General features: G+C 39.3%; 2 protein-coding genes across 4 annotated transcripts in view; one reads left to right on the top strand and one right to left on the bottom strand.

Annotated features, from left to right (window-relative positions):
* LOC120767397 (MTOR-associated protein MEAK7) overlaps nt 1-22,298 on the bottom strand; it is a 107,129-nt gene that overhangs the window by 57,811 nt on the left and 27,020 nt on the right. The gene's annotated exons all lie outside the window — the stretch shown is intronic.
* On the top strand, nt 8,964-9,602 carry LOC120767399. The gene has a single exon (XM_040093436.1). It carries the CDS (start codon nt 8,964-8,966, stop codon nt 9,600-9,602), a length of 639 nt encoding a protein of 212 aa, XP_039949370.1.

Genomic DNA, 22,298 nt, shown 5'->3' with positions numbered 1-22,298 from the left:
CCTGTGAAATCGGCGAGGTCGTATTTTAAATAGTTTTTGAATGGCAGCGTTCTAAATAGCGACCGCTCAGAGGTGCAAACATATATATAAGTGAAACTTTAAACGCGTTTTCTCGAAACGACATTTTTCAAATTTGCTGACATTATAACTCAACGAGAAATTAACCGATCACGGACTTCAAATTAAAACTGGATATAGTTGAATACATTTGCTATACAATAGACTACGATCGATTTTTTTGATTGGTTGAAAATTGTCAATTTGGCATTGAAAAAAAAAAAACAATTTTTTTCGTAAAAAAACGATTTTTTTTTTCAAAATGGCGCCATTTTCTTAATTTTTGATATTTTTCAAAGATCGTAGTCCATTGTATAGAAAATATATTTAAGTTTAATAAACATTTTGAATATTTTTGTTCAATCGACCGGAATCATGCCAGCAGTTGAGGCACTTTTTTTTGGCACTTCCGCAGACAGCACACTACTCCGTTATTTTCCAATATTTTTGTAAATTTTTTTTTTTTTAATATAGCTAAAAATATACTTTATTACGTCCATAGAACGTCGAAACATTCAATCTAGTACTTTCTTTTAAAAAAATTCACGAAAATCGCCTAATTTTTCATGCGTCACACTGGTATAGCCCCTTAAACCATGAGTTGCAAAGAGAACTCGAGTAAGATACTCAAGCTATGACCGAAGCAGTTCGCACAACTGTTCCGCAATTGAACGAAGAACAAAGGATTGCGTACGATCGTTTAACACAAGCTGTAAACAGTGGGTCTGGGGGGATTTACTTTCTTGATTCTCTTGGGGGTACTGGGAAAACGTTCCTAATTTCATTGCTATTAGCAAAGACCCGATCGCAAAATGAGGTAGCCCTAGCGTTGGCTTCATCTGGAATAGCAGCAACTTTATTAGAAGGCCGACGAACTGCACATTCAGCCTTAAAATTACCATTAAACATGTATATCAACGAAACGCCAGTTTGCAACATTGCTGAAAATAGTGCTATGGCGAAGACTCTCCAAGTATGCAAATTGATAATTTGGGACGAATGCACAATGGCCCATAAGAGGTCGCTGGAGGCACTAGATAGGACGTTAAAAGATTTACGTGATAACCAAAACATTTTTGGTGGAGCTATGATACTGTTGTCAGGTGATTTTCGTCAGACTCTTCCAGTAATTCCTCGATCGACTGTTGCTGACGAAATAAACGCATGTCTAAAATAATCAAATTTGTGGCGGCACGTAAAGACACTACAATTAACTACTAACATGCGAGTGTTTTTGCAACAAGATCAAACTGCGACTGTGTTTTCGAAGCAGTTGCTGGATATTGGCAATGGTAAGGTCGCAGTTGACTGCTCGACCGGATTAATGACTTTTCCCACAGATTTCTGTCACTTCACAGAATCGAAAAAGGAGCTTATTCAGCGTGTTTTTCCGGACATTAAACAACAATATAATAACCATGATTGGCTAAGTGAACGAGCAATATTGGCAGCAAAAAACAAAGATGTCGATGATCTCAATGCTACCATTCAGAATTTCCTTCCAGGAGAGTTGTTTACGTACAAATCAGTTGACACGGCCACAAACCAGGATGACGTAGTCAACTATCCTACAGAATTTTTAAATTCATTGGACTTGCCTGGACTACCACCATATAATTTGAAATTAAAAGTAGGGTCAGTTGTCATCATGCTGCGTAATATTAATCAACCTCGACTTTGCAATGGAACGAGATTGGTTGTGAAGAAACTCATGAATAACATCATCGAAGCTAAAATAATCAAAGGAAAATACAAAGGAGAGGATGTCTTAATCCCACGAATACCTATGATTCCAACGGATTTGCCATTTGATTTTAAGAGGTTGCAATTTCCCGTGCGTCTGGCGTTTGCGATGACCATAAATAAATCGCAAGGCCAATCGTTGCAAGTTTGCGGAATAAACTTAAGAGTTTCCCTGTTTCGCTCATGGACAATTATACGTTGCGTGTTCGCGTGTCGGAAATACAACATCCGTATTTATTTACGCACCGCAAAAAAAAAATAAAAATATTGTCTACCAGAAAGCACTATATTAATTAACTGTATATGATCATAACTGTGTTGTATTTAATTTAAGCAAAGATTTGTTTATCATGTTCACAGTCCAGAAACGAGCACATCCAAGAAAATTTTAAATTTTTGTATATGAAGTGCATAAATATAAATAAATGACTTAATATGTATATAATATGTGCATTTGGATCCTTAATGTCAACGTGTATTAGTAACTCCTTATTTACATCAACTTGGCTCCATCTACTTGGGAACCACTTGGCTCGCCAGGACATGATAATATGGGGGAAGTACTAGGCGACTCGGACAAATCTGATTCGATCAGAACATTATCAATGTTAAGCTGCTGGCTGTCTTCAATAACATCAATATCTACCAGAACATTCTTGATGTTGGGCTTTTGGCTGTCTTCAATAACTTGAATGTCCTGTATGTCTTCGGCCGATAAATCTAATTCACAGAATGTCTCCTCAGATGATGAAGATGGCATTGTAGAAACGTGTTTTGGATTAGATAGCAGCTTTTGCTTTAATATATTTTTTTGTACTTTTTCCCTGTTCACGCGTATTATTCGTTCTACATTCTTACCAGACTTGGTACAAAATCTGAAGTTATTATTTTTTTCTGCCGTTCCATCCACTTTTTACAAAACGGACAATGCATTTTAAGGAGTTGAGGGATATATAGCTTCACTATAACTATATTATAGTTGCTTGAATTCTTTATTTTCTCGATGACAGATGTAGTTCTTCTTCTTTTCCTAACCATGGCCATCGTCAAAAAAAAAAAAACGACAGATGTAGTTTGATAGTTATAGTGTAAATATTTGTCAGTATTCACTCAAAAAAAATTTTCTATGGTAAAATGTCACTTGAAATGTTAACGTCTCTTTGCTGTGCATCTATACTATAATTCTTTAATATTCCTAAAAATCTAAAAGCAGCAAATTTCAATAAAATTAAAAAAGTATTGTGTAGTGTGTTTCTGACTTACTAAATATGCCTCCAATAATTAGGCGGTGCGAAGTTCGCCGGGTCAGCTAGTTATATAAATATATGTACTGTATTCTCCCAAAATTCCCTTGAGGCGAGACAAAGTAAGTCATTTCAATTTTTTATGAACATACATATGTAAATATGTATGATATCATACGGTTTTATCAAATATAAAACCTATGTATATAATCCGCTTGATCATTTTCTAAACGGGAACAAAATACAGTTGAAAAAATATATCATCCATATATTTTTATAAATACAAAAGGAAATCATTTACTGCCTTCTAAGCTTACCCTTGTGTATACAAACACACCCACTACAACAGAGAAAAAACAAATTATATTTAAGTATTTACTTGCAAATCTTCCCAGCAATACCTCTTCTGTTTCTTCAAACAGTAAGCAGGATTGCATAAAATAGGTAAGCAAAAGGCATAAAAAGCAAAATTTCCAATGCGAGAATAAATACAAACATACATATTTACATATGCACTCACCCAAATCTTACTTATAAAATACATACATACATACAAACATTCAAATATTAATATATTGAAGCATATACTTGTTAATCCGCAAGTGCAGAGGCTTATGAAGCTACACGCTCTAAACACGGTACAAACAAAAGAGATCAAAAGATCATATAATATCGAAATTTATCACTGAAAGTGATAGCTTTATAAGATATTGCACACGGTTCCAAGCTTCCCTTATTACTGATATCACGGAATCAGTTTTAAATATAAAATTAGAAAGTGTTAACAATCTATGGGCACGTCTTCTGGCAGCGTACGATACAGTACTAGATACTGACGACGCAGAACTCCCAGAAAACACAAAAGCTTCGGCGACAGCCAAGTGTGATAACTGCCGTGATCAGTACGAGTTGACAAAGGGAATGATACCTGAACAAATAAGTTTAGTAAGGCCAAGTAGAGCCACTACTCCCCCTCCCAGAGTAGTTACAACACAAAAAGAAGACCAAGATAAAGGCATGTACCTAAAGGTACCAGCTTCTGATACTGAAGTTTTCAATGGATGTTATGACCAGTGGCCGTCCTTCCGGGACATGTTCACTGCTGTTTATATAAACCATCCTAAACTTTCACAAGCACAAAAGCTATACCATCTCAGGTATAAAACAAAAGGGGAATCAGGCAGTATCGTCAAGCAATTCGCTTTAAATGACGAAAATTTTAAACTGGCTTGGGAAGCACTTGTTGAAAGGCACGAAAATGAAAGGGTTATGATAGAAAACCCAATAAAAACTTTATTGCATTTGCCAAAAATCCAACAAGAAACTAGCCAGGAATTTCAAAACTTACACTCCACAGTGACAAATTGTCTATCAGTGTTAAAAACACAAAATGTATCCACAGAATCGTGGGACCCTATTATAGTAACCATTTGCGCAGAAACACTGCCTGATGCTGCGTTACTACGATGGGAACAATCACTAGTGGAAAGAAAAATAATGCCCACCTGGCAACAGATGAAAACATTCCTCACTGCTCAATTCGAGATAGCTGAGCGAATAGACAAAAAAACTATAAAGCCAAAAAGTCATCAAAATGACTCAAATAAAAACTTGTTCAAACCCCAAGCCAGTAATAACATACAATATAATAGACACGTCAATAAAAGTCACACATTCGTGTCAAATCAAAGTAGTCAATGGCAATCATTGTGTGAACCCTGTAAGGCAGGTCATAAATTAAGATCTTGCGAGAGGTTCAAAAAATTATCCGTTTCAGATAGAAACAATCTGGTCCGTCAACACAAACTTTGCATAAACTGTCTGTCGAATTCTCATATGACAAAAGGCTGTGAAAGCAAATTCAATTGTGTATACTGTCAACGAAGACACCACTCAATGCTTCATGTTACCAATTTTCAAAATGTGAAGAAAAATCCATTTCAAAAAACCACGGGGTTAGTCGCTACAACTGCATCAAGTAATCCCGAAACCTCAAATCCCGGAAAAAGGGAAGAACAACCATGTTGCTCTAAAGCAGCAAAAATTCAAGCGCTTCATTCAGAAAATGAAAGCAAAATTCTTTTACCCACTGCGGTCATCACCATTGAACATAAAGGTGATTTATTCAAACTAAGAGCGTTAATAGATCAAGGCTCTCAAAGATCCTTTATATCATCAAAGGTTCAAAATCGGCTAAAATTGCCAATAAAACATTCCAATTTTCAAATTTCGGGAATGGGCGGAAGAATTATTCAAAATTCTAATAAAATATGCCCAATCACCATAGTTTCTCCAAATGCGGATGTACGAATAGATGCACAAGCCATCGTTCTACCGCAACTTACAAATTTGCTTCCAAGCTATGAAGTAAATAAAATACACTGGGAAAAATGCTCACATCTCAAATTAGCAGATCCCAACTGTCATACCCCATCACAAATCGACATATTATTAGGCAGTGACTTAATACCTCAAATAATTCTTGAAGGTATAGAGAAAATCTGCAATAAATTGTTAGCCCAAAATACAATCTTTGGGTGGATATTAAGTGGCCAAGTCACAGAAAAAATTAATTCTTTTACAACTGAAGTTGAAAATATTTCAAACGAATATTTAAATAATGAACTCAAAAAATTCTGGGAAGTGGAAGAAGTACCCCAGATTACCAAATTTTCAGAAGAAGACCAGGCATGCGAAGCCTATTACCAGTCCACAACAACAAGAAACGAACATGGTCGTTATGTTGTGCGACTGCCATTCAAATCCACCTTTCCAGAAACTATAGCTCTAGGCCATTCTAGAATCTCAGCAGTCCAGCAATTCCTAAGCATGGAAAAAAGCCTGACGAAAAAAATGAGCTAAAATCAGCATATGATAATGTGATGGAGGAATATCTTGACCTCAATCATATGGAAGAAACTGTACCATATGAAAAAATATCCAAAGGTAGATATTTATCTTTTTACCTTCCACATCATGGGGTAATAAGACCAGATAAAATCACAACGAAATTACGAGTGGTGTTCAATGCCTCAAACTGTACGAGCTCAGACAAATCACTCAATGATGTATAATACACAGGGCCAACATTACAACCTGATCTCATGTTGCTAATACTAAATTGGCGCATGTTTAAATACGTTTTTAACGGGGATGTTGAGAAAATGTATAGGCAAATTCAGGTGCATGAAGATGACCAAGATTTCCAACGCATACTCTTCCGCAATTCAATTAATAGTCCAATTAGCGACTACAAACTTAAAACAGTTACCTTTGGCATCAACTGCGCACCCTATTTAGCCATTAGGACATTACATGAAGTTGCAAAAACTTGTGAAACAAATTTACCTTTAGCAACTTCCGTGTTGCAAACTCAAACATAAAGAAAATAACCTCAAATCATCCCGAAATAATCAAAGATATAAGAAAGGAAGACTTATTAGATACTGACTTCCTTAAATTCGAAAAAGCTAGTACAACAAAAACACTAGGGATTCAATGGAATGCGATAACAGATCAATTATCATATACAATTGAGTCAATATCTGCAATGTCCGCCATTACAAAACGACAAATCCTTTCCTCGGTGGCAAAACTTTTCGACCCCGCAGGATGGCTTTCGCCAATAATGATTCAAGCTAAAATTCTCATTCAAGAATTGTGGCAAGATGGCACTGAATGGGATGAACAGGTAAAACCTGTACGTTTAACAAAATGGGTTCAATTTGCTAACAACCTACATACTACATCAGAAATTCGAATCCCTCGATGGGTAAATTTCACCCCTAACATTAACGCAGAATTACACGGTTTCTGTGATGCCTCTGAAAAGGCTTATTGGGCAACAGTCTACACACGCACTCAGTATTCATCTTTTGGTAGCCAAAGCCAAAGTTGCGCCTTTGAAGACACTAAGCCTGCCACGGCTTGAACTAAATGGTGCTCTTCTGTTAGCAAAATTAATTTCAATAGTTCAAACCCATCTCAAATTAAACGATCACAAAATGTATCTCTGGTCAGACTCAGAAATAGTTCTAGCATGGTTGGAAAAACCACCCTATACTTGGAAGACATATGTATCGAATCGCATATCACAAATCTTAGACTTAGTTGGCTCAGCAAAATGGCAACATGTTGAAGTGCAGATAACTCAGCGGATCTGGGGACAAGAGGTTGAAAACCACTTCACCCCACCAGCACTACACTCTGGTGGAATGGTCCCACATGGCTAACAGAATCACAAGAATTCTGGACAAAGTCTCCTGCTCGGAATATCATACCTCCGGAAAGTCGGAAAATAGAAAATTTTCATACCACTCCAGAAGAGGATGATATTCTCCAAAGATTTTCATCATTTCCTCGAGCACTAAGGGTAGTCGCTTATATGCACAAATTCATTCATAAACTTAAACAAAGGGCGAAAAGAATATCAAACAATTCTTACATACAACTAACATATTCCGACTTGCAACATGCCAAGGTCAGTCTAATTTTGTATACACAAACTCGATATTTCAGCAAAGAGAAATCAAAGTTGCTTGAAAAGCGACCTCTCGAAAAGGGAAGCTCACTTCTCGAGTTAAACCCATTCCTGAACGCTAAAGGATTACTACGGGCAAATGGAAGACTAGCCAACTCCAGCCTTAGTTACAATGAACGACATCCCATCATTATCCCAGAGAAATCCCGTTTTACCTACTTATTTCTAATACATCTCCACCAGCTTACACTGCATGGTGAGCATCGCTTGATGCAACAAATGGTCCGACAAGAGTTCTATATACCGCGACTACAGCCACAAATTAAAAGAACCATTTTCATGTGTAAACAGTGTACTATGTACAAGCACAAGATGCGTACGCAGATCATGGCAGCCCTACCACCTGAACGCTGCAACTATGCTTTACCCTTTACCATCACTGGGGTTGATTTTGCTGGACCTTTCCAGATAAAGGCCTCGATGCTAAGGTCTTCCTCATTTAGAAAAGGTTATGTGGCTGTCTTTGTATGTTTTACAACAAAGGCAGTACACCTCGAGCTATGTTGGGATCTGACTACTGCGGCTTTTCTTGCAGCATTTGCCCGCTTTGTCGGACGACGCAGATTTCCTTTAAAAATTATGAGCGACAATGGAAAAAACTTTGGCGGACTCTGGGAATCAGCAGTAAAGAGCTTTAAGTCCCATTTAAAGAAAACCGCTGGTAACCATAAATTCAATTATGAGGAGTTTACTACATTACTCGCTCGTATCGAATCCGTACTAAACTCTAGACCTATCTCACCACTCTCGCAAAATCCCTCCGACTTCACAGCCTTAACCCCAGGGCATTTTCTAAAAGGAGCACCCATTCTGGCCATACCTGAACCAGGCGTGGAGTCGCTATCCTTATTAAACAGATGGGAGCGAATTAAAATCCTCCATCATGATTTCAGCCGCCGATGGAAGGAAGATTACATAAAGGACCTTCACAAGAGATACCGATGGAAAACTCAAGAAAAGGCACCAAAGCTTGGAGACTGCGTCCTTATACAAGATGATTGTCTCCCTCCTACGGAATGGCGACTCGGCCGCATAAAACAACTTCATTACGGTTCCGACGGTTATGTTCGAGTAGTTGATATCCGCACTCAAACCGGAACGCTAACCAGACCGCTCGTCAAATTATGCTTTTTACCAACCGCCGAAGATAAAGAAACATAAAACCGAAACCGCTATGTTAATAAATCAATAAATCGATAAACATATAAACCGCTTACCAAATCGAAACCTCGAATAACATAAATGACACAAAAGACTTAACATAAATGTCTGATAAAAAAATGACATCCTATTCATGCCACATATCGTGGCACAAAAGTCCATATTATTGTAAATTTCACAATATATTACTAATATCATCATTCCTCTCACAGAGAAATATGGACGTGGATATGGCATCATCGTCAACGCCAACCATGCGTTCGGCAGTTTCCGCCCCTCGCTCTGAAGCTGACCCAATAGCAGCACCCCGGGCCAACACTGCACCGGCAGCGCCACGAACAACGACAGGCTCCACCGCGACAACGGCTCCGCGTCAAAGCACGCCTGCATTACCAGCGAACCTGCAACAAATTCTTTGTCCACTCTGCCGCCGCCCGCATCGGCTATCGCACTGCGGTATCTTCAAAGGCATGCCGCCGATGCAACGCCAGCAGGTGGCACAGCCGCACGGGTATTGCCTGAATTGTCTGGCAACTTCCCACGCAACTCAGGAGTGCCCATCACATAATCGTTGCCAAATCTGTGTGCGGGCTCATCATACGCTGCTGCACCGTACTACCAGACGTGACTCCGGGCGCACACCGGCTCCTCGCACCAGTAGTAACGTCAGGCGATCTCAAAGGACTCCTGTGACGACATACCGCCGGCGCGGACCCTCTCCAGCAGAATCCCGTCCCTGGCGCCAAAACCGGGCAACATCAACACGACGCCATCATATTAGGCCGCAATCCCGCCGTTCAAAAGGTCTCAGCAGCGTTGTAGCTACGCTACAGCAGCTACAGCGGCTTCTAGGGTAAATACTCGCCTAGTGGGGCCGGGATGGCTAAATGAGTAGCGACGTCGCATCACATCTGCATGTGTATTTCTTTAACGAATTTCGGTGTATACTCATTTTTGTGAGTAACTGTACATACATAAGAATTATTGGGCAATTGCTTTCTATTTCAGAAAATTTAGATTTGAGCTCGGTTCATTCGCATTCTTGTCACCATAAACCTCACGCTTGGCACTACATAAAAAAAGGCAAAAGTTAATAACTGCGGAAACTGACTTCTTTATTTTCATCTATATTTGCATGCTCCTACCGAATTAAGAGGTTATACACACTTAGAATTTTCAAAAAATCGTTCTTTTATTTTATATTTTTAATGTACATATATTTAAGAAAACACACACACGTTCCGGTGAATACATTTGAAGTTATACCCAAATTTATAAGGCGTTTCATAGGTGCTTGAAATTACATTCCAATAAACGCGTTTTCCTCAAAATTGTTTTTTCGGTAGGTAAGTCGGTGACCAATATTACTCGTAAACGGCTAAACCGATTTTTTTTTTTTTGAGACACCGCAATTTTACCTAATTTCAGAGAATCCAGTTCAGAGATATAGTGGTCACCGTAAAACGTCTTTTTTTTTTGTTAAGAGCCCAAATATCAGCTGTAGATCCTTTTCAAATATTTCTACAAATTCTTCTTTTTTTCTTTACTGTCGAAGACGCCGTTTGCGCGGTTATTACCGAGTTAATAAAGGCACGTCAGTCGTTTCTCCTTTTCACAAAGTGTCGTCAATCGGGAATTCCAAGCGAAGCGAGGTTCTTCTCCACCTTGTTTGCTTGATGACAGGAGATATTTCGTCTTGCCCTTGTTCACCATCAGATCCATTTGCTTTGCTTCCTTATCCAATCTGGAGATGGCGCGGATGTTTAGACCTTTGATATCAATGTCATCACCATACGTACACTCTTGTAGAAGATGGTCCCTTTCCTATTCGGTTCTGTAGCTCGAATTATTTTCTCCAAAAGTAGGTTGAAGAAGCCACACGAAAGGGAGTCGCCTTGTCGAAAGGCTCGGAGAGGTCCATCCCGATCATGACAATTTTGGTATTGCTCAACGTCAGTTTACACAGACGTATTAGTCATATTAGTTGCCATAAAGTCAGCTCTTTTTCGTGCTGTCATAAGCAGCTTTGAAATCGACGAAAAGGTAGTGAGTGTCGATTCTCTTTTCAGAGGTATTTTTCAAGATGTGGCGCATGGTGATTATCTGGTCAGTTGTTGATTTGCCAGCTCTGAAGCCACATTGATAAGGTTCAATCAATTTGTTCACGGTGATGTGGGGTCTCCCTTTTTGTGGATTGGGCAGAGCACACTTAAATTCCAATAGTAGGGCATGCTTTCATTCGACCATATTTTACAAAGAAGCTGATGATGCATGCTCCTTATCAGCTCTTCACCGTCGTGTTTGAATAGATCGGTCGGTAATCCATCGGCTCCCGCCGCTTTGTTGTTCTTCAGACGGGTCAGGCAATGGAACGTCTGTCCCATCTTCATCGATTTGGGAATCTGGTTCCCCATCACCTGGGTTTGGGCTTTCACAACCCTTCAGCAGGATGGAGAGGTATACCCTCCATAATTCCAGTATGCTCTGGTCATCAGTCACTAGATTGCCTTTGAGTGTTCTACAAGAGTATGCTCCGGTTTTGAAACCTTCTATTAGTCGCCGCATCTTTTCTTAGAATTTTCGAACATTACCCCTGTTGGCCAGCTTGGCCTCTCTCTTCATTTGTCTGCAAATGCGTGTCCCCTTCCTTTCCAGCTCTCGGTATCTATTCCATCCCGCACTTGTAGTGGTCGATTGTAACGTTGCGTAATAGTCAGTATGCTTTTTTTTTCTTTTTTTTGCGACACTGCACTCCTCATCGTACCAGTTGTTCTTTTGCATTTTCCGAAAACCAATGGTTACGATTGCAGCTGTACGTACGTAAGGAGCTTGAAATACCGTCTCACAGTTCCCTTATACCAAGTTGTTGACGAGTGCTCACAGAGAGCAGGAGTGCAAGTCGATTAGAAAATCGCTCCACTGTCTGTTGTGATTGCAGCTTCTCTACGGCGAACCTTCCTTGTGTTTGTTGACGTGCGTTATATTTCGGGCCATGGAAGATAATTTTTTTTACCTACTTTGGCTTTGAAGTCACCAAGTAGCACACAACTCTGGAGAGGAGATACTAATTACTAGTTCAAGTCTTAAAATACACAAATACCATAAGCTCTTAAAGTTGAAGCTGCTGACTCCGAATTTCGTAAGTAACTTTTAATCATTTCAACTCGTTATCCGTATATCCTTTCATGATGAAATGGCAGAACTATGTATATACATATTTGCAATGGCTGTAAAATATGTCAGACCAAAACCCAAGTTCATTTTCGTGCCGTCATTATCATTAGATTCTGCAATGGGTGCTCTCTTGACCTTGCATATTTCGGTATAGGATTTGTGCATTTTGTGTCATCGTGCAATCTTGCAAGAGCAAGAGTGAAAACTCATCGAAAACACACATTGCTGGACGACTTAGATTCCACAACCCACAAATGTGTTTTCAATGTCGATCCGAACATAGCATAATTTCTAAAAAATGTTGATGTTGATAAGAACAACGAGTACAGCTTATGGAAAACCACGAAACATGTAAAAAATCCAAGAAGAACAAATGTTGTAATGGTTCATGGTGTAAATCTGGCAGAAACATGCTTGCACCATTTAGCGTAGTTATTCAACACAATCCATCGGCTTTCATATACTATATAATGTATACTGTCAGTGTCAAAAGAAGGTGTACACCTTTTTTTATACATTTCACTCTGTATTTCAGTATAAAAAAATTTAAATTTTTTCAAATCAATTATTATTTATATACATGTAACTAAATATTGTTCTTGCAAGAAATTAACAGCAATCCGAAAAAGTTCTACAAAAACAAAAACAACACAAATAAAAACCACAAATAAAACCATATATACTCAGTATTTCACGCGTCAAAACAAAGTGTACAATTACGATAATATGTCTTGCATATTCATTTTACGCAAAAAAATTTACTGTTATCAATAATTGTTTGGGGGTATATGGCGGCAAGTGGAGTGGGATGGCTGGTGTTTATCGATAGCACAATTAACGAAACAGATTATCTGAACATTTAAGTCAATCCTGAATCTTCCAACAGGATAACGATCCTAAGCATACAGCAAGAACGACGACGTGAAGACGATCACGAGATTGGGGGCCAATAACTTTAGAAGATGCCTCTGTCACCAGTTTGACGGTTCTCTCGACTGCCACGGTGTGAGAGGGGAATTCACTAAATTTCCATACCTCTACAGTGTCTCCCGACAGCCCTTTTATGAGTTCTTCGTTAGAAACTGAACAAAGAACTGGTGGAACAGTCAAGGTCTTCCAGTTAATCAGATCGTAATAATTATTAGCTTTGAAATTCAGCTTTGGCACTTTATTACATCTAACCCTTCCATTTACAGTGTCAGACTCTGCTTCTCTGGCTGCCAGAAGACGGTCAAGGGCCAACTTTCTGACTTCTATCCGTTCGTCAGTCATCATACTAAGGAGAATTTTTTCTGGAAGAGCAAACAAAGCATTCTGTTGAATGGATGAATCGACAACCTTGCGCAGTTTAGCAGGTAAGTATCTCGACCTTTGAATTGCAGCATAGAGATGGCGCGAGCCATCTTTGATTGAACTGTTGAATCTTATTGAGAACCACAAAGGTAAGTAAACTGTTAGTATGTACTTGACCAAAATCTTTATTTCCTTTGTTGGTTTGTCAGTAGATATGTATAATCTCAGAATTCTATTTGCACAGGTGAGTCAGCGAGATTTGCTCATGTTACCTGGATGCATCGACGCTAAATCTGAGGAACATCGCCCGGAAATAACAGCTTCTGATATTTTATAGAGATAAGCTTGGTCTGTGCTAAGTTGGGTCGGATTAATAACCTCAGAAGGTAATTGGCAGGATGGAAAACTTTCAAATTTGACAACAGGCAACTTCTCACAATCAGGGAGCAGTTTACCTACGTCGACAGAGAATGTATTTGGACTCTTTGAGACACCATCTATGTGTTCGAAAAGAGCACGAAATGGAAGTTCGTTGAAATGTAGAAGACAAACAACCCACTGTAAGGGCCTACCTATTCTTTCTTCTAGTTTCCGAATGATTCCACCTTTCCAACCTGTGTTCGTGTTGGTGCCATCAGCACCGACAACTTCTAGATGTTCCACATCAACTGAATTGTCTTGTAAATGTTGCCATATAGCTTGCGTCTCATCCTCAGCTGACCCGGAAGGAGAGGTGGCTTGGCCAAAGTAATGCCAACCAGGTTCCGCTATAAGAGAAATATATTCCTCTTTGACAGTGTCGCGGTAGTACTTTTCACCTTCGCTTGACTTGTGTAAGTGTATTGTCTTTGCGCCCGTCAAAATACAGCCCATATACAGAGTCAATACTTTCGGTGTTTGGGCATCCAGAAAAGCAGATTAAACAATCAAGGCCGCTGCTCTATCACTTACTCCAAATCTTTTGGCAGCTAAAGCAGTGTGTTCTAATGGTTGGTACGCAGCTCTCAAGTAATTGCTCAAGAAATAAAATACATTATTTCTCAAGTAATTTTGACAGCTGGTTACGCATTGTGAATGATCTACATTAGAAGAGCAAGAGAGAATAAACAAAGAAAACAAACTTTGTGCGTAATATGTATGTGTGTATGTGTATGGTAACATATATATTTTCATTGAGATTTAAGAAATGTTGTTGATGATTGGTAGGTTTTATGCAACATTTCAAAATGGAATATACTTCATAATAATGATTTCAACTAATTTAGGACGAATTTGACGATTACTTCGAATTTCCTTCAAGAAACAATTGTTGATTTGATGTTTCTTCGCAAAACAAGGTTTGCCATATTCACATTTTACTGAAAAAAAGTATCAAAAATTAGTACTAGATTTCTTGAGAGCTGCGTACTAGCACAAGTAAGTTTGTCGCAGGAAAGTATCTTGACCGTTTCTTAAGCGTTTTTTTATATGAAGTTTTTACGTTTCTTGAGAGCTGCGTACTAAGCTTAATACTAGTGTGTTTTGTTTGGTTTTAGAGGATGGAAGATAAAATTCATCATCAGCATCGTTTTTGGAAGAATCAATGTGCGACGCACCTACATTGTTGTAGTCTGTATGAGAGTCTGGCTGATCTGAATGGTCACGTGTTCTAGCTGATACTTTTCTGGGAAGTGTTGATGTTGAATGACGTTTTGAAAGCTTTTCTTTACGTTCATTTTTCTTTGTAATCTTTTTTGTTTCAGGTAGATCAACACTTCCAATGCGACCAATTCTTCTGGTTCTCTGGTCCAGAAATGGTTGTTCATTGATAGGAACTTTCCTCTCCTTTGAACAAGTGCAAGAAGAAAAATAAATGCATTTACAAGCAGTGATATCAAATAATTTTCCGGCAGAAGAGACAAAGTCGTTTCTTTTGGAGATCAAACCTGTTGGGTTCCTTAAAAACATTTGTTTAAGTGTCAGAAATTTCTTATGGTATGTGGTGAGCATTTGTACAACTCTGGTGTGTGAAAGTATCGGAACGGACTATCGGATGATTTTTTGAAAGTATTTTCAACCTTTTTTGCAACTATTTCTGTAACCTCTTTACTCCTAGGTTCATAGTTGTCGCCTCGGAGTCGCCCTATACGAAATCTTTCAAACTGATAACACAAAAGAACATCCTGGTAAGTAGGTAACTGGGACTCAGAGAGATTGTACGGATATATGCCAAACACAGGACATTTCTGTCAAAATTTAAATTTAGATACAGACATTTTGAGTTCTGTGTTCTGTTGAGAGAATATAAGTGATAACACTCGGCGAAATGAACGACAAGAGTGAAGGAACTCGATGAAAAAATATTTATGTGGAGACCAGTCCGAACGTGTCGTATGGCGCAGGGAAATGAATGTCAGTGATAGAACCCGGCGAAATCACCGACAAGAGTGAAGGAACTCGATGAAAAAATATTTGTGTGGAGACCTATCCGAACGTGTCCTTTGGCGTAGGTGAATGAATGTGAGTGATAGCACTCGGCGAAATCGACGTCAAGAAGTGTGGCCGCAAGCCGATTTTCACCTTGCACTGTGGCGCGCCGCATTTTCGCTCGTATCTCGGGAACAGTTCGTCCTATGGCCATGATCACATATCGATAGCAAATGACGTGACAAATAACTTTTGTTTTATACATTTTGCCATGAGATGCGTATTTCAGGCGCTAGGTAGACAATTTCACGATTTTAGGCGAATTTCCGAAATTTCAAGGCCGGAGTTGGGGTTAAAGATGCAATCCGATCTCAAAACAAAAAGTTGCATTGGAATCAGGAAGTACTAAGGCAACTTTTCCGCACTATTAGAAATCCCGAATCGAAAAAAGTCCGGAATCGATCCACCCTAATAACCAGTAAGAATTATCTGAAAAATATTTTACTAGAAGCGTGGTCCAGAACTTCCCCGGAAGTAGTGTCCAACTTAGCAGAAACAATGCCATGGATAAAAAATAATTGATTTGAAAAAATCAAATTTTTTTATACTGAAATAAAGAGTAAAATGTATAGGAAAAAGGTGTACACTTCTTTTTGACGCTGACAGTTTACAAAGGGCACTCCAATTCCTCAAAAAAGTTCTTTTAAATACTTTGGTATGTATCTTGACCGACGATTTACGTGGAAAGACCGTATCAAAGCTAAAAGACAGCAACTTAAGATTAAGACAAACAAAATGTATCCGTATTGGCTCCTGCACGAATTCTGAACACAGTCTCGAGAATACAATTAAGCTACATAAAGCGATCTTAGAACCAGTATGGACATATGGTATTCAGGTGTGGGGTACGGCTTCCAAATCAAATATTGATATTTTACAACGCTACCAGTCAAAGACAATAAGAATTATTAATGGTAATTTTGCTATTTTTGGAAAATCAATATAAATTTAACGAAAAAATTCGTTTATTATTAAATACGTTAAAAGATAGAGCAATTAAAAGTAATACTCTGAAGGATGAGATTCCTCCAGATTAACCTCCACCATGCGAAGGCGGCCTCCGCCAATTTCCTGATTTGTCTAAAACAAGACGAAGCCGATGTCGACCTGAACCAGGAACCGTGGCTGACGTGTAATGGCATCTCTAGATTGAGAACGAATAGTCATGAGCTGCCGGCGACCAACGATGCAGATGGAACCAGAGTCTGTATGATAGTCCGAAATAAATTAACGATATTTCTTTTACCTAATTTCAGCAACGCTTTAGGGTCACGAGGAGGAGCCAGAGTCATTGGTTCTGACGCCAACTCACAGGATTCAATCTGGGGCACTGCGGGCACTAATAGCAGAAGTGAGTCGCTCTCTGATTTCATTTTTAGCGAAAACTTGTTTATTTGTAATATCGGAAACACTTCTACATTCGTGACTACAGGCGGCGAGAAATTTCTTGACCTCACCCTCATATTTAACGAATTTTCTCCACTGATCTCAAACTAGGAGGTCCTTGACGATCACGCCTTCTCTGATCATAGGTATATCAGGTTCAGTCTAGTCGAAGAATGTCCACCGACACTGTGAACGAGTGGGTCAAAATCTTTAGCTCGGAATGTAAAACTGCACTGGAGAACTCCTGTCCACTGAAAACACCGAAAGGCAGAGGGAAATTCCTCTATTGGACTATAGAAATCTCGGAAATCAGAGCGTCCTGCAGACGTTTACTCAACAAGGCCCGAAAGAGTGGGTCAACTGACGACTGGGCGTTGTATAAAACGGGACTTGCAATATACAAATTAGAGTTAAAAAAGGCAGAGGACTTTAAGAAAAGCTTCTGCGAAAAAGTGAACGACTGCCATAAGTCCTTTAGATTCAGGCGTATTCTCGCAAAGAACCCCGTCCCCTAGGGTTATCATAAGGACGCAAATGGGTATAGGGTTCATGGAAGCCGAATATCGGAGAGAGAGCAAAACCGGAATCGATTGCCTTGAACTGCCGTAGAGGAGACATTTGCTAAAAATGAGGTCTCTCACAACAAGTGATTCTCTGGCGACACCATACATAATCAAGGCCATTATTTTCTACGGAGTCATTATGTGGCGGATGACTCTTGCAAAGAAACTCGAGAGCGTTCGACGAACGGCGCTCGTCAGCATGTGTGGCGCACTAAAATCCACTCCAACCATGGCACTTAACGCTATCTTGAACATATTGTCCGTAGACATCGTCGAAAGGTGTATGGCTGCGAAAGTTGCTATCAAACTCATAGTGTCTGGGATTCTAAAAGAACACGTGTCTGAACACTCGAAAATCTTTTTCTGTCCATATACCGACGAGGAAGTTGTGGAGATGGGCTGAGAGCTTCTTTACGAATGTGTCAAAGCTTGGGGGCAAGGTTGGTGGAGAAGTTTACTGTCGGAACTCTCTATAAACTCTAACTTCAGCCTTCCTGACTATTGCAGTGTTTTCCAGGCCGAGGTTGCAACCATTAAAGTAGCAGTAGATTTATTGGTCCGGAGTGTAGCCTCCTTCAGAGAAGTGACCATCTACTCAGATAGTAAGGCGGCGATACTAGCCTTGAGCCCAATAACAGTGCGTTCAGGGTTAGTCGAAGAGTGTCTAAAGTCGCTACCTTTAGCAGCGAGTGTCTTTGCGATAAGACTGGTATAGGTGCCGGGCCACAGCGGAATCGCAGGAAATTGTAAAGCAGATGAGCTAGCAAGAAAAGGCACCCTAGAACCGCTATTGGTGGAATGGAAGCGGGTCGGAGCTCCCGTATCCTCTTGTGTTCTACTACTAGATAGCTGGGTTTCGCGAAAGCTTGGCCGATACATCCGATGTCGCAAAAGACTAAGCGAAAGAAATACTTACGTCCGTGCACAGATCGCCAAACATACTAAAGGAGATTTATTGATACGTCAATCGTTTGCAGTGATTGGCATTATGACATCCGATAGCAAACGGATCGTAATTTGTTTTCAATTGACAACTGTTTTTAAATTTCACATTGCTTTTGATCGTATTTTTAGGTCAGAATAAATGTGGAACTGTCAAAACTGTTGCAAGATTTCAATAAACTAACAAAAGGTGATTAAATATCAAAATAGGTCTGACTTTGTTTTTATACTCTCGCAACAATGTTGCTAACGAGAGTATTATAGTTTTGTTCACATAACGGTTGTTTGTAAGTCCTAAAACTAAAAAGGAGTCAGATATAGGGTTATATATACCAAAGTGATCAGGGTGACGAGTAGAGTCGAAATCCGGATGTCTGTCTGTCCGTCCGTCCGTCTGTCCGTCCGTCCGTGCAAGCTGTAACTTGAGTAAAAATTGAGATATCATGATGAAACTTGGTACACGTATTCCTTGGCTCCATAAGAAGGTTAAGTTCGAAGATGGGCAAAATCGGCCCACTGCCACGCCCACAAAATGGCGGAAACCGAAAACCTATAAAGTGCCATAACTAAGCCATAAATAAAGATATTAAAGTGAAATTTGGCACAAAGGATCGCATTAGGGAGGGGCATATGTGGACGCAATTTTTTTGGAAAAGTGGGCGTGACCCCGCCCCCTACTAAGTTTTTTGCACATATCTCGGAAACTACTATAGCTATGTCAACCAAACTTTACCGAGTCGTTTTCTTCAGGTATTTCCATATACAGTTCAAAAATGGAAGAAATCGGATAATAACCACGCCCACCTCCCATACAAAGGTTATGTTGAAAATCACTAAAAGTGCGTTAACCGACTAACAAAAAACGTCAGAAACACTAAATTTTACGGAAGAAGTGGCAGAAGGAAGCTGCACCCAGGCTTTTTTTAAAATTGAAAATGGGCGTGGCGCCGCCCACTTATGGACCAAGAACCATATCTCAGGAGCTACTAGACCGATTTCAATGAAATTCGGTATATAATATTTTCTTAACACCCTGATGACATGTACGAAATATGGGTGAAATCGGTTTACAACCACGCCTTCTTCCAATATAAAGCTATTTTGAATTCCATCTGATGCCTTCTCTGTATAATATATAGTACATTAGGAACCAATGATGATAGCGGAGTAAAAATTTACAAAAATACGGTATTTGAAAAATATGTAAATGACGTATAATGAAATCTCGATTATCACTTTACCATGCGAGAGTATAAAATGTTCGGTGACACCCGAACTTAGCCCTTCCTTACTTGTTTATTTTAGCTTTAATGAAAGTGATAAGGATGAAAAAATAATGCAGAGATAGCTAAGAGATCGTATAAAACCTCATTAACAAAATTTTCTTTGTAAATGTATCGTTGAACGAAGCATTGAAATCTTAAAAACAAAGTACAGAATTTTAGGATATGGCAATATAGAGGAAGGTATAATCCCACAAAAGTTGCAAGATTTACTAACGTTTGTGCGGCATTACATAACATTTGCATAAAATGTAAAATAGGTTATGACCCAAGAAATAGACACAGGGGTCCAGGGTATCGAACCGCCCCACCGCAATCGGCTAAACGATAAGAGACCAAACAAGATATTCCTTATTAAATTTAATTTGAAAATGTATACGTCTTTAACATTGCAATTAATTTATTTCATTGAAGTGATGATCATCAGTTGATGTTGATGGCCGTCCAATCGTGGTTCGTCGTTTGAATAATTTGTACCAATCGAAAATACTTGCTCGCGACAAGCAATTATCACCGAATGCCTTTTCCAATTTCTAAACATTTCGGCAATTTGAAATTTGAATCCGCACACAAAATTTAATGGAACTTCTTTGTTGCGTAATTTCACTCATCGTAAAAATCGCCGAATTTACTTTATGTCTTTCAGAAAGACAAGCGTATACTAAACCCTAACAGTCATACCAACCTAAAAAAAAATCGACAACTGGGTTTTCGCGCAAAATTTAACTCAAAAAGTCTTAGTATTTTTTCCCACAGTTTTAGATGACACAAACAACCGTTAGGTGAACAAAACTTTTATACTCTGTACATGTTCCAAGAGTATAATAACTGCATAGCAGACGCACTATCATCGACCAATAACATTCGAGCAAGTTTGCCACATATTTTCTAAGTACAGTAAAACCTGGATAGTTGGACATTCTTATAACTTAGACACTCGCTCAAATTGGACAAAATTTTCTATACCAAAAAATATGGTACAAATCCATATATTCACTGCTTAATTTAAACACTGTCTATCTTGATAGTTGGACAAAATTTGGGTAAATTTTTTAACAGCAAGCATTAAAATCCCTTTCTATCTACAATGCATTTAATATGTATGCATATTTGCTGCCATTTCCACATCAATGGAATGTTTCAAACGTTGCAATACCACTATTTTTGCGAAGTTAGGTATGCATAAAATTTCCTGGATTAGCTAAGACACAATTGTGCGTATTTTATCAGTTGCTGCAATCATGCCAAAAAGAAAAAACCCAATCGATTTACCTCTGAAAATTAATGGCGAGATATTGAATGAGCCAGCAAATAAAAGCCTATACATACATATACGTATATGTAATAGGGCTCCTAAAATTATTCGAATATCTGGTTTGTAACCGTTTATATGAATAATAACCGGTTAATAATATAGACGCACAATTGACACTTGCACAAATTTAAACAAGCAAAAATCAAAGGATGCTCTAATTCCAAAAATTGTGCAGAGCAACTATTGGAATAGTCGTTTTACTGCGATCTTCCTTGTTGTTGTTTGGCACAAATTTGGAGATTTCAAAGACCTCTCCACCTGGTCTTTCCAATGGAGTGGGGGTTTTCCTCTTTCTCTGGTTCCTTCGGTGAGTACTGTGTCGAATACTTTCAGAGATGCAGTGTTTTCATTCATTCGGGCTACTGCCACTGCAAGAATTGCAATTGACTGATGTGACGTTGAGGCGTATTACAGTCTGACACACGGAACAGACTATGCGAGGAACCAGGAGTTGCTACCGCTACCGCTCGCTTCATCCCAGCTAGCGGCAATCCGCCCCAATTTCCCAGCCGAAGCAGCCGTTTTAGCTAACGAGCGCGACACCTTACGCCATGCCGATCCCGGCTCTCCCCGAATAAGGGATCTCAATTTGGAGATTTGGCGTATGGTAAATCATCATAAGTGGACGAAATGGTTAGAGCACCGGAAGTCCTGCAACCACTCTACCGGTGTGAGTAAGCTTTGGGCTACTATCAAAGCTTTGTCTAACCCGAAGAGACACGACGACCAAGTTGAAGTTCAATTCAGTGGTCATGCCTCTTCGGACCCGAAGAAGTGCGAGAGCTATTTTAGCTGGCAGTTTAAACTGCACCCTTCGGTAGACAAAGCCAAGAGTTGTGTTAACCGACGGCTGCGCGAAATGCCAAACGACTGCGCGCCATTTACTTTCACCGATGAGGAGGTTCAGAATGCCATCAACAAAGAAAAATCCTCTAAATCCATTGGCCCTGATAGAATTAACATGCTAATGCTAAAGCATCTAGGCTCGACGGGAGTAAGTTATCTCACCAAGGTCCTGAACCTGTCGCTGACTACTCTTCAAATACCCGATGTGTGGAAAATCGGAAGAGTGGTCCCACTACTAAAATCTGAGAAACCCGCCAAACAAAGGGGAATCTTATCGTCCGATAA

The sequence above is a fragment of the Bactrocera tryoni genome, chromosome 2 (assembly GCF_016617805.1).
Source record: "Bactrocera tryoni isolate S06 chromosome 2, CSIRO_BtryS06_freeze2, whole genome shotgun sequence".
Lineage (NCBI taxonomy): Eukaryota > Metazoa > Arthropoda > Insecta > Diptera > Tephritidae > Bactrocera > Bactrocera tryoni.
Note: the sequence above shows the minus strand (reverse complement) of the source record. Positions and strands in the feature narration are given on the sequence as shown.